At 30.9% G+C, this 10816-nt stretch overlaps 1 protein-coding gene across 1 annotated transcript; it reads right to left on the reverse strand.

The window, feature by feature from the left end:
* Positions 1-950: 950 nt before the first annotated feature.
* On the reverse strand, positions 951-3395 carry LOC106759400 (probable LRR receptor-like serine/threonine-protein kinase At1g34110). The gene has a single exon (XM_014642562.2). The coding sequence runs from the start codon at positions 3035-3037 to the stop codon at positions 1157-1159; it is 1881 nt and encodes a 626-aa protein (XP_014498048.2). The 5' UTR covers positions 3038-3395; the 3' UTR covers positions 951-1156.
* Between the last annotated feature and the right edge of the window lie 7421 nt (positions 3396-10816).

Below are 10816 nucleotides of genomic sequence, written 5' to 3' on the forward strand. Positions count from 1 at the left end.
TTTCAATGGATAATTTCCCATGAATTTTGAATAATGAATTCCCACGTCTTTTTACTAAAAACAAAATGTCTGAGAAATATACAATTTTTTTTTCAAACAATTAAATATTAATTTATCTGTGTATCTAAAAAATTATACATTAAAAAAATTAAACAACCATTTTACTACAGAATGGGTTTTTCTTTTTATAATTCAAATTATCCTATAAATTCTTTACAGAATTAAAAAAGAAATTATATATATAAACTATATTTAACAATTTAAATAATATTATTAAAAAATTAAATCAGCCAAATATTAAAAAATTATACATTAACAATAATTAATAATTTTAATAGGTACAATTAAGATGTTAGATAAAATTAAACTCCAAAAAGTTTAATTTGAATCTGAGTAAAGATAAAACTAAACTAATACAATTATTTTGCTGCTCATATTTCTATTTCTTTAGGAATAATCAAAAGCTTCTTCAATCTTGTTTTCCACAAATCCCCTCCTCTCATACGAGATTGCATATCACTATGATACCACAAATCTTCGTTTTAATAACAGAAAATTAGCCTAAAGGAATTCAGTGTAATATTTTTTTCCATACATTATTGCAAGTTAAAATCATTAAATTTATCCCATCCATAAACCTAATCCTTTATTAATGTGAAAACCAAATTAAACAAGTTTAGAATAGAAACAACAAAAAGGGACCAACATGACACAATTGCAGAACAACATAAGCACAACTTGCAACAATACTTGGTCATTAACTAAAGACATCATGTAGTCTTATAAACTAGCAAAAAAATAGAATGTTACGATCAACATCAAGCCAAAAAATCTTTAGGATGATATTCCAGCATCCAAACTCACCTTATTTCGTTTTCATAAGATTAAAGAAGGAAACAACCATTCTTAAATAGCAACATAATAGAATTGATTTGAAAGTATCACCCCAATAAAATGCAATAGAACATATACCCTCCCATATGAATATTCCCATCACAATAAATAATCTAACTTAATATTCATTTTTTACTATCATATTTAAAAAATAAGCAGGTATTGAGTGCTGAATCTAATATTTCAACTTTCAGACAAGGAAAAGATGAATCATTGTATGAAGTATGGGAAAGATTCGGTTGCTGCTCAGAAAATGTCCTAATCACAGATATAAATTTAAGACAACCAACAGAGTGACAAAGCCACCAAGAAAAGTAGCTGCAACACTTCCAATGAGAATGGTTACTCCAACGCCTATTCCTTTCTTGGACCCTGTGTTGGCAGTTGGGTTCCCCTGTGCGCTATTATTTGTTAGATTAGTTCCAAAATATTCAACATAAATATAGAGATTGAATCTTGGGATTTCACCAGACAGAAGATTGTTGTTAGAAAGTATCAACCATGTCAAAGCCTGCATTGTAGTAAGCTCAACAGGAATTTGACCAGAAAAGTTGTTATTTGAGAGATCCAGTACTTCTAGGCTAGTCAAACTACCCAAGCTTCTAGGAATAGAACCACTAAAGAGGTTGCTACTAAGATTCAATGAAATCTGCAGATTCTCTGGCATGCTTGGAATATCACCTGTTAGATGGTTTTCCCCAAGTTGAAGTTCTAAAAGACGCCTCAAGTAGCCAATGGATGTCGGTATGGAACCATTAAGATTGTTGCCTTGCAAATACAGGAAATTAAGAATGCTTAAATTTGCAATATCAGGTGGAATTGGTCCACTCAGAGAATTCCGGCTCAAATTCAGGGTTAACAATTTATGAAGTTGGCCAATTTGAGTTGGGATTGTGCCGTTAAGATTATTCAATTGGAGCTGCAACATCTGGAGATTGGTAAGATTACCAAGCTGTTGTGGCAATACACCACTCAACCGATTCTGAGCTAAATTCAACAATGCCAAACTCTTGCAAGAACTCAATTCAGCTGGTATTGATCCCGTCAAGATATTGTTATCAAGCTCCAAGTAAGTCAAATTATGAAGTTCTACAAAAGCATCTGAAGGAATGTTTCCACTCAGCTGATTTCTCCCAAACCTCAACCTGAACAAATTTGGAGAAACTTTCGTAGGTAAAGACCCATTTAACTTATTATTGGTCAATTCTACAACCTGCAACTGTTGTGGAGATAAAAAGTCTTCTGGAATGGCGCCAGACAGAGTATTATAACTAAGATCCAAACTCGTGAGATATTTTGTAATCCCAGAAGGTATAGAACCTGTGAACTTGTTCTGATTTGCTGCAAATCTTGAAAGTTTGGTGATGTTCGCCAGTGAAGTTGGAATTTCACCAGTGAGGTCATTAGTGGAAAGGATCAAAGTTTCTAATTTAGAAAGCTTCCCAATATTAGTAGGAATAGGGTGTGAAAGTATATTGTTCTTAAGATCAATCCAAGTCAAGTTTTCATAACTGAATAATTCATCAGGGATTTTGCCATCAAAGCTATTGCTAGAAAGCAGAAGGTGCTCCAAAACCATGGACCTTCCCAATTTGGTAGGAAGAGACCCAGAGAATCCATTGAAACTAAGATTCAAAATTTTGAGGCTAACCAACCCATCTATCTCTAAATCAATAGTCCCCCTCATCGCATTGAAAGACATATCCAGGGATTCCAATGCATCAAAGCCATGAAAAGTAGGTAAAACACCTAAATTGTTATTACTGAAATTCAACAGTTTCAAACCCTTTATCTTTCCACACTCAGTGATGAAATCATCATGGATTGAGCTCAGATGGTTATTGGAGACATCAAGAATCTCTAAAGTTTTAATTTTGCAAACAAGAGGCAGAAAGTCAGAAGAATTGAGTGAAAAGCCATATAAAGAAATCCCTACTACAGAGGAGTTGGCAGGGTGACAACTCACTCCCTTCCATGCACATGGGTCTGAGCCAGTCCATGGAATCCTACCAGTAAGATTCTTTGAGAGATTGTTCATGGTTTGTGTTTGGGTTTGTGATAGAATGGACAAGACCACGGGAGAGAAATAAAAGAGGAAGAAAACAAGGTTAAGGAAAGATGTGGAAGGGTGGATTCTGCCCATGTTCTTAGTAGTGAGTTTTGAACTGTGATTATCCTTTATATGTGTATTTCTATCTGGGGTATGTGAATGAGTATTTTATTTGATTTGGATTTTTGAGGGTGAAGAGAACATGATGGAGAATGGAAGAAGAAGAATATGAGAATATTGGGAAATGTGTGCAAGAGAATAATACAAAAAGGATGTGTTTGGAGTAGAAGGAAGCTTGGTTGAAAGAGAGTGAAAAGAAGTATTGTAAAATATAAGTGTATGAGAGTAGAGTTTCCTGATATTGCAGGTCTCTCATTGCACAAAGACTTGTATGACTTAACATTTGCACCCATTTGGATGAATCATGATTCATGATGTCACTGCCTTTTGTAAGACGTTCTAAATTTTTCTTATAAATATTATAATAATTTTTTCAGAATGGATTTTATATTACTAGATAAATTAGTTACATTTTGAATGAAACTGATGTAGGTTATTTTGGTTAATGTGCTAAGTCCTATCAAATCTAATAGGATTAGTAGGATTAGTATAAAATTGTAATATTTTAAATCCACTTTTATCTCTCCTCTTTAAGTTAAACTCAACCATATTCCTTATCATAATATTTATCATGTCATTAAATTGATTAAATTATGAAAAAGTAAAAATCAAATAAATAAACTTTAAGGGTATGTTCTTTTGGATGGATACGAGGGAGATATTTTTGGGAGAGATGATTTGAATGAATTTGAGGGTAATTTTTTTGTTGTTTTTCTAATGGATTTGTGGACAATTGAGAGTGAATTTAAGGGTAAAATTTGTGAGAATTAGTGTAGGATTTGATTGATGTGACAGATTAAAAAAATTAGTTTAATTAGTAGAAATGAAAGATTACCAAAATGTCCCTAGCTATATATTAATATAAAATGTTATTTTTTAATGTTATATTTAAATGTAAAAAAGTTTATAAAGAGACCAAAACTATTAATAATTATTAAAATTAATTTTTAAATATTATAAAAATTATAATGTGATAAAATGAATTTATTTTTAAACAGGGGGTGTGAAAATGAAACAGGAGCTGCAAGGAGGTAATCAAAAAGAGAAAAAAAAATAAAAGAAAAGAAGAAAAACAAATAAAAAAACAAAAATGGCCCCTAACCCAAGCCCAAACCCTTTTTTTTGCTTCCAATTTAGAAAACCCTAGGGTTAAGTTACATTCCCTCCATTTCGCCCAAAGAGGCTACGAGACCCAGGGTCTCTTCTCTAATCTGAGGAGCCTTAGGAAGATCACACACATCACCGCTTCTGCCACTCACGCCCTACTCTGTCACTTACTACTCCATGGCAGACATCTCCCTGTTGTCCCTCCTCCCTTCCTCCACTGCACGTGTCTATGTTGCCATTCTCCTCAACCCGAACCCATCATTTCTTCCATGGGGGATCTACGTTTGACAGTGAGGCGAGGAAGATGATGACCGCATCACCCATGCACCAAGGTTAAGATAGTTCTGGTAACCCATTTTTGCTATGACAGAGCAAGGAATCAAGGTATGACGTCCCTACAACCGGAAAAAAGACACACCAGCCATCCAAAGAAAGCAAATACATGTGGTGGATCCGGATACAAGAAGCCTGTATCCGGATACGGTTCCTTCGAAAAAAATGAAAAACATGTATCCGGATACGCTGTTTACTGGAGCCGGATACAACAACATGTCTTCTGCTTTTTCTGCTTCGTCTTCTTCATCCTGCTTGCCTCCTCATCATCAACCTTCACCTTCCTTATCCCCTCCACCATAACCACACGACTTCAACCTCCAACAACCACTTAAATCTGTGCAACCATGGCCAGGACACTGCATACTGGAGTTGGAGGTTTGAACGTTAATATTAACGTTAATATTATGATTTTTTAATATTATAAAGGGTTGCAGATGGAGTCAATGTTTTGAACAATCGTACAGGGCATATAAGTCTTTTACTTATAAATCAGCGCAAATCCTTTCATTTTGGCGAGATGGTGTAAACAGTGCAATCCACGCTAAATCTACGCAAATCATCGCTTTTCCATCGTCTCAAATCAGCAGATGAGAACACGATTTCGAAATCATTCTTCGCTGGCAAATTCGCTTGAACAGTACAATCTATTCAAGCCAACACAGCGTAAGGAAGAAAAAGAATACTTTTGAAGATAGGAGAATAAATTAAATTGAAATTTTAAATTTTCTGCTAATAATAATGTTGTGTGTTATTCATACAAAGATTCAATGTGTCTTTATAACTCACTCACATATATTCTTTTTAATTTTTTATTGTTTATTTTTTTAATATTTCTTCTTCGCATTCTTTTGGTAAGGATGGAATGAGATAACTATATGTATGTAAAGATGATAATAAAAAAAATGTATGTAAGATACTTTAACACTTAACTTAAGTAATACATTTGATTTTTATTGTATTGTGTATGATCACTAGTGCAGCGTATGTTATTTTGGAATTTTAACATCATATCTAGGCCCGACGTTTATATGGGTGACGTTAATGGGATGTCAGACTCTGCAGGTCCAAAGTCGTTATAGACGTCGGTTAAATGCCATGTCATGCAATTAACTGAAGTTTAAGGTCACTATAAAGACGTCAGACATGGCATTAACCGACGTCTAAGGGCACAATAGACGTCGGATATGGCATTAACAGACATCTACTAAGTATTCGTTGTGTTTTAATGCAGTTTTGCTCATGTCTTTGGGTAGCATTGTAGCACATCCTCCCTTTCCTAGCTTCTTCGTAAGAAAAAATTGCGTCTTTTGCATCTCTTATGGCATTTCAACCCAAAACCGAACCTAGGTCGTTGCCTAGTTCCATTCCAACCGCCAAAGAAAAAGAATACGGTGACATGGAAACTAGGCAAGGACCCATGTTCGGCTTTAGGTTGAAATGCCATAAGAGATCCAAAAGACGCAAGCTTTTCTTACAAGGAAGCTAGCAAAGGGAGAAGGTGCACTACGCTATCTAAAGACATGAGAAAAACTGCACCAAAACATAACGAAAACTCATTTTAATCGGTTTAAACGAAAGATAATACATCAAAGATTACTTTAATCGGAGTAAACGTAAGTTTAAACGGTTCAAAAGAGATCAAATGCACCTGGAAATGCAATGTCGCGGAGAGAAAAGGCGAAGGAAGACGATGAAGTGTGCGTAACTACTGATTCGCAAGGTCTTATTTAACAGGATATCAGACGTCAGTTTCCCCAGCGACCAACGTCTATTCTCGAATATACGTCGGGGATCTCACTAATGTGACGTCCATTCGATTTAAGAATTAATATTCGTGGTATATGTAGACGTCAGATGTAGGGGGTGCCGACATCTATAATCGGATATAGATGTCGAGGTGGCGGGATTAGACATCTAGATGGCGGAAAGAAATGACTTTTCACCTACCTGTCAGACATATAGACGTTGGTTAGGGGGGCACCGACGTTTGTGATATTAGAGACGTCGGTGTCCCTCCTAACCGACGTCTATCTGGCGGAAAGAAATGACTTTTCACCTACTTGTAAAACATATAGACGTTAGTTAGGAGGGGCCCCGACGTCTATTATGTTATAGACGTAGGGGTTCCTCCGAACTGACGTCTATATTCCATTTATTTGCGAAAATACCACCGATCAATAATTTACGTTAGGTATTTTTTGATATGACGTTTATGAAGTGACGCTAAAACCCAATTTTGCACATATAAAAGTAAAATTATTGTAAAAATCTATATAATCGTTTAAGAATATTGGTGGTTTTGAAAAGATAACATTATGATATTTTAATAATAAAATATTAAAACTATAAATATATTTTTTATTAGCAAAAATTTATTTTTATAAAAATCGCAATCTTTATATTTCTTTTCTGAACTTCTTTTCTATCTTCTTTCTAAATTTCTAAAATTGTTTTTCATCCTTTTAAAGATACAAAAAAATCATAGGTGTTTTTCATCTTTTAAAGATAAAAAATCATAGGATTGCTCATAATGAATAGCTATACACATCTATTTGATTAGATTGAAAAATAAAATAAGTTTACTTTTTACCTTTTTTGAGATTATTTTAGCTTTTAAAGTTGCATGTGAGGGGTTACTCAACACATGCAACTCAATTATGTCCAAAGTGAATTTTTGTTGGTGTATGAATATGATGATGTGTTTAGATTATAATTTATTGTTATGGTTAGATCATCTTGTGAGAAATAGAGTTTTAACAAGGAGTATCTGTGAAATAAGAGTTGTTTAACTAAAGTAAGAAAAGCTCATCTTAATTTTTATTTTTTTTATTTATATTGACTAAATCGATCATTTGGTACCATGTTATTTTATTATGAATTGGTATGTTGTACTTGTTGACTAAATTGACTAAATTCTTCCATAAATTCTAAAAAACTTGTTCGTAAGATTTCTAGAATAAATAATCTAAAATAAAATATCATCTTAAAATGTATTGAAATGTAGTTAAAAATTATGAGGGTACAAAAAGAAAAAGTCTTAAATTTTATACATGTAATGGTTTTGATTGTTATCTCTATCTTTTATAATTGATTAATATTATACATGAAAAAGAAAGATAAAATAAAAATAATCATCAATATTTAATAATTATCAGGCACATTAATTAATTTATTGTGACATTGAAAGTATCTTCTAATCCCTAGTCACCTATATAAAATGTTAGAAATATAAAAACCAAACATTTCAAAAGTAGAAATTAACATTAAACATTAACTCTATGTTTTTGTGGGTATTTTGTTTACCGCGATTGAAAACTTTAGAAATAGTGTTTTTCTTTGAACTGATCTGAGATGATATACGAATACATAATTGTGGAAGAGGTGGAAGGAGATTTTCGCACTTCAGAAAAAATGAGGTTAGAAAGTCAACTCACTAAATGTGAAAATACTAAACTACCCTAAGATTATCGAATGTGCCCAAAAAACCAACGAATTAATAATTAAGAAGGTGCATTACAATTTTTTTTCATCTCTCATAATTGATTATCGTCTCTCCCTAAGCAATACTCACCGGTTTATATTAAATTGAACAGAAGAGAATCAGTTCTCTTTTGTCATAATCGATTCTCATATCTCAGAAAGTAATACATATACGTTTATAATAATTAGAAAACTATAAATAAAATAATAGAATCAGAGTATCGACAAAATATTATAATACAACCCATTAAAGATATAAAAATTGAAGTCGATCCTTTTAAAGATATTAAGAATGAAAAATAAACCTCTAGAAAGTGAAAGATATTAAAAAGGATACGTTCTTAATTTAATTACTCGAATATACAATATCATACATTATGTCAAAATAATTAACCATGATAAATAATAAGACCAAAAACATATTTCTTGTAGTTCAAAAGCACCCGTAAAACAATATATAAATTATTTAATGTTTCACAAAAAAGAAATAAATCCATTAGATTAAAAAGGTGATTTTGGTTTAAAAATCGAAGAACTAAAAAAAGAAATTAGAACAATTAAATAAAACATCAATAAGTATATTTGAGATTAATAAGCTAAAAACATATTCAAAGCTTAGAAACTATTATTTTTGACCCAGCACTGGTAAAGTTGAAATTTGGAAAAAAAAGAAGAGAATTAGAATAATGTTATTTTAAAAAATGAGATAACATTTATGGAATGAGTTAACATACCATATTAGACATAACTTAATGGTGGCTACTGCTTATAAAACAAAAGGGTTGTAGTAAAAAATATGCTGTTATAATCATAGTACAAGAATTTATAGTCAACTTAAAAGGTTGAAGGGATACTTATTAAACAAATAATATAAATTAGCAATTTTTAATAATATAAAAAGGAAAACAAATGAAGAAGATCTACTCTCAACATTAATATATTCATAATTCAAAACTTGGATTCTAGTGTTTTTAAAGAAATATCTACAAATCAATTACCAAATCTTCATTGTCTAACAATGTTAGATTATTATGGATGGTATAAAGATAATTTTCTATCAACATTAAGGGGAAAATGAAAAATAATAGTGATTTCCAATACTTTAGTAGCATAATTACTATCACATTTAAATTCTTCTTCTTTGTGATTTTTAATATGCATATTATGGATTTGCTTTATAATGGTGTGACTTACGTTGTCTTCATTGGTTTTCCTTAAAGTTATTATAGTGTTTACTGAACATTTAGTCATGTTAACTAACATAAATTATTATTAGATTTTAATATATTAGTATATTGATGACTTACTAAAGTATCAACCAACTCATAATTATAATTTTCACATTTTATTTTCAAAATCCACAAATAAAATCCACCATCTTTCGTGGCATACTAATTTACCACTCCAACTTCTTCTTCTAATAATATTATAAATCTTTTTTGTATCTTTATATTTTTCACCAACACATTTATCTTCATTCCTTGTTATATTGTATTATATCTTAATATCACAATAATAAATAAAACATTTTACACATATTTTTGTGAAAGATAAAAGCTTCTTGCATAACTTGAAAATAAATAAAACGGAATGAACCTCGGATATTTGAAAACTATTAAAAAAAAAATAACATATCAATACTTATTAAATGCATTAAACCTTCAAACTCTTAAAAATCTTACTTCTCAACTAAATCCTTGTTGTCAAAATCTTGATGTCTAAAGTAGCAGCAAGAGAAGTTGCAAAAGAAAGAAGAAAAATTGAGGTATGTATGATTCATACACATATAAATCACAAAGGGTAAAATGAATAACTTGAAAAATGTGAAGATGTAGAAGAAATTATAGGTATACAAAAGGCAATTACCCTAGTTGAGAGTCCATTTGGACCATGTAAGCCCATGACACACTTTTTCCTTTTAACATTTTGTTCAATGAGTGGTTAACCAATAACATAAGATCATATATATCTTGCAAATTATAGTGATAACTTTTCTTAAAACATGAACTGTTGTTCACTTAGTGGATTCAAAAGCTATTCAATATGGTCATATAAAGTTAATCTATGAACTCTGAAAAACTAATAGGAAGGAATAACTGTTCGAAGAGTTTTTTTTTTTTTTTTTTTTAATTTGTGGGAATATAAGTTATAACCAACAAAACCAGCAACTGCATAAAAGTTCCTTTGTATTAGTCATATATTATTTCATTATTTATTAGTCACAATCCAATTAGACGATAAAATATTTCTTAACTATCATTAATCCATTAGAAGTTACATATAAACTAATATATAATTAAAAATATATTTTTTTAATTTTAATATATTGTATATATTTAACACTCTAAAGAAATTATACTTTTTTTATGAAGATTTTGATACTCCAAAATATTTGTTAAAGATATACTAATGAATCAATTAGACAAGAGAACCCTCTTTAATATTTTATATGTATTCATAAAACATGCATTTTTATATTAGAAAGAAAATGTAATTAGTGTATGTATAAATGTATGAAATGAAAAATAAAATAAAGTATAAGTATATTTTAGAAAAAAAAATAATCATTAAATTATATATTTATTACATTCACACATATTAACTGATGACTTGGGCCCAAGCCCAATTTCCTTAGTCTAGTATTTCTTTTACTTGTAATAGACATGTGTATAATGTGTTGGCATGTGGTACATTTAGACCTATATATAGGCATGTTAACACATCTTGTAATCACTTTTGAGATAATTGAATTGTTTCCTGTTGAGAATTACTCTAGAGCAATTCTACCTTGAAAGTCAAGGCTAGAGAATCCCAAAGGATCTCCTCTAG

This window comes from Vigna radiata, chromosome 1 (genome assembly GCF_000741045.1).
Source record: "Vigna radiata var. radiata cultivar VC1973A chromosome 1, Vradiata_ver6, whole genome shotgun sequence".
In the NCBI taxonomy this organism is placed as follows: Eukaryota; Viridiplantae; Streptophyta; class Magnoliopsida; order Fabales; family Fabaceae; genus Vigna; species Vigna radiata.

Bases quoted from the DNA above. Each gene is read 5' to 3' on its own strand.
- LOC106759400 (XM_014642562.2), bottom strand. From the start codon at position 3,037: ATGGGCAGAATCCACCCTTCCACATCTTTCCTTAACCTTGTTTTCTTC.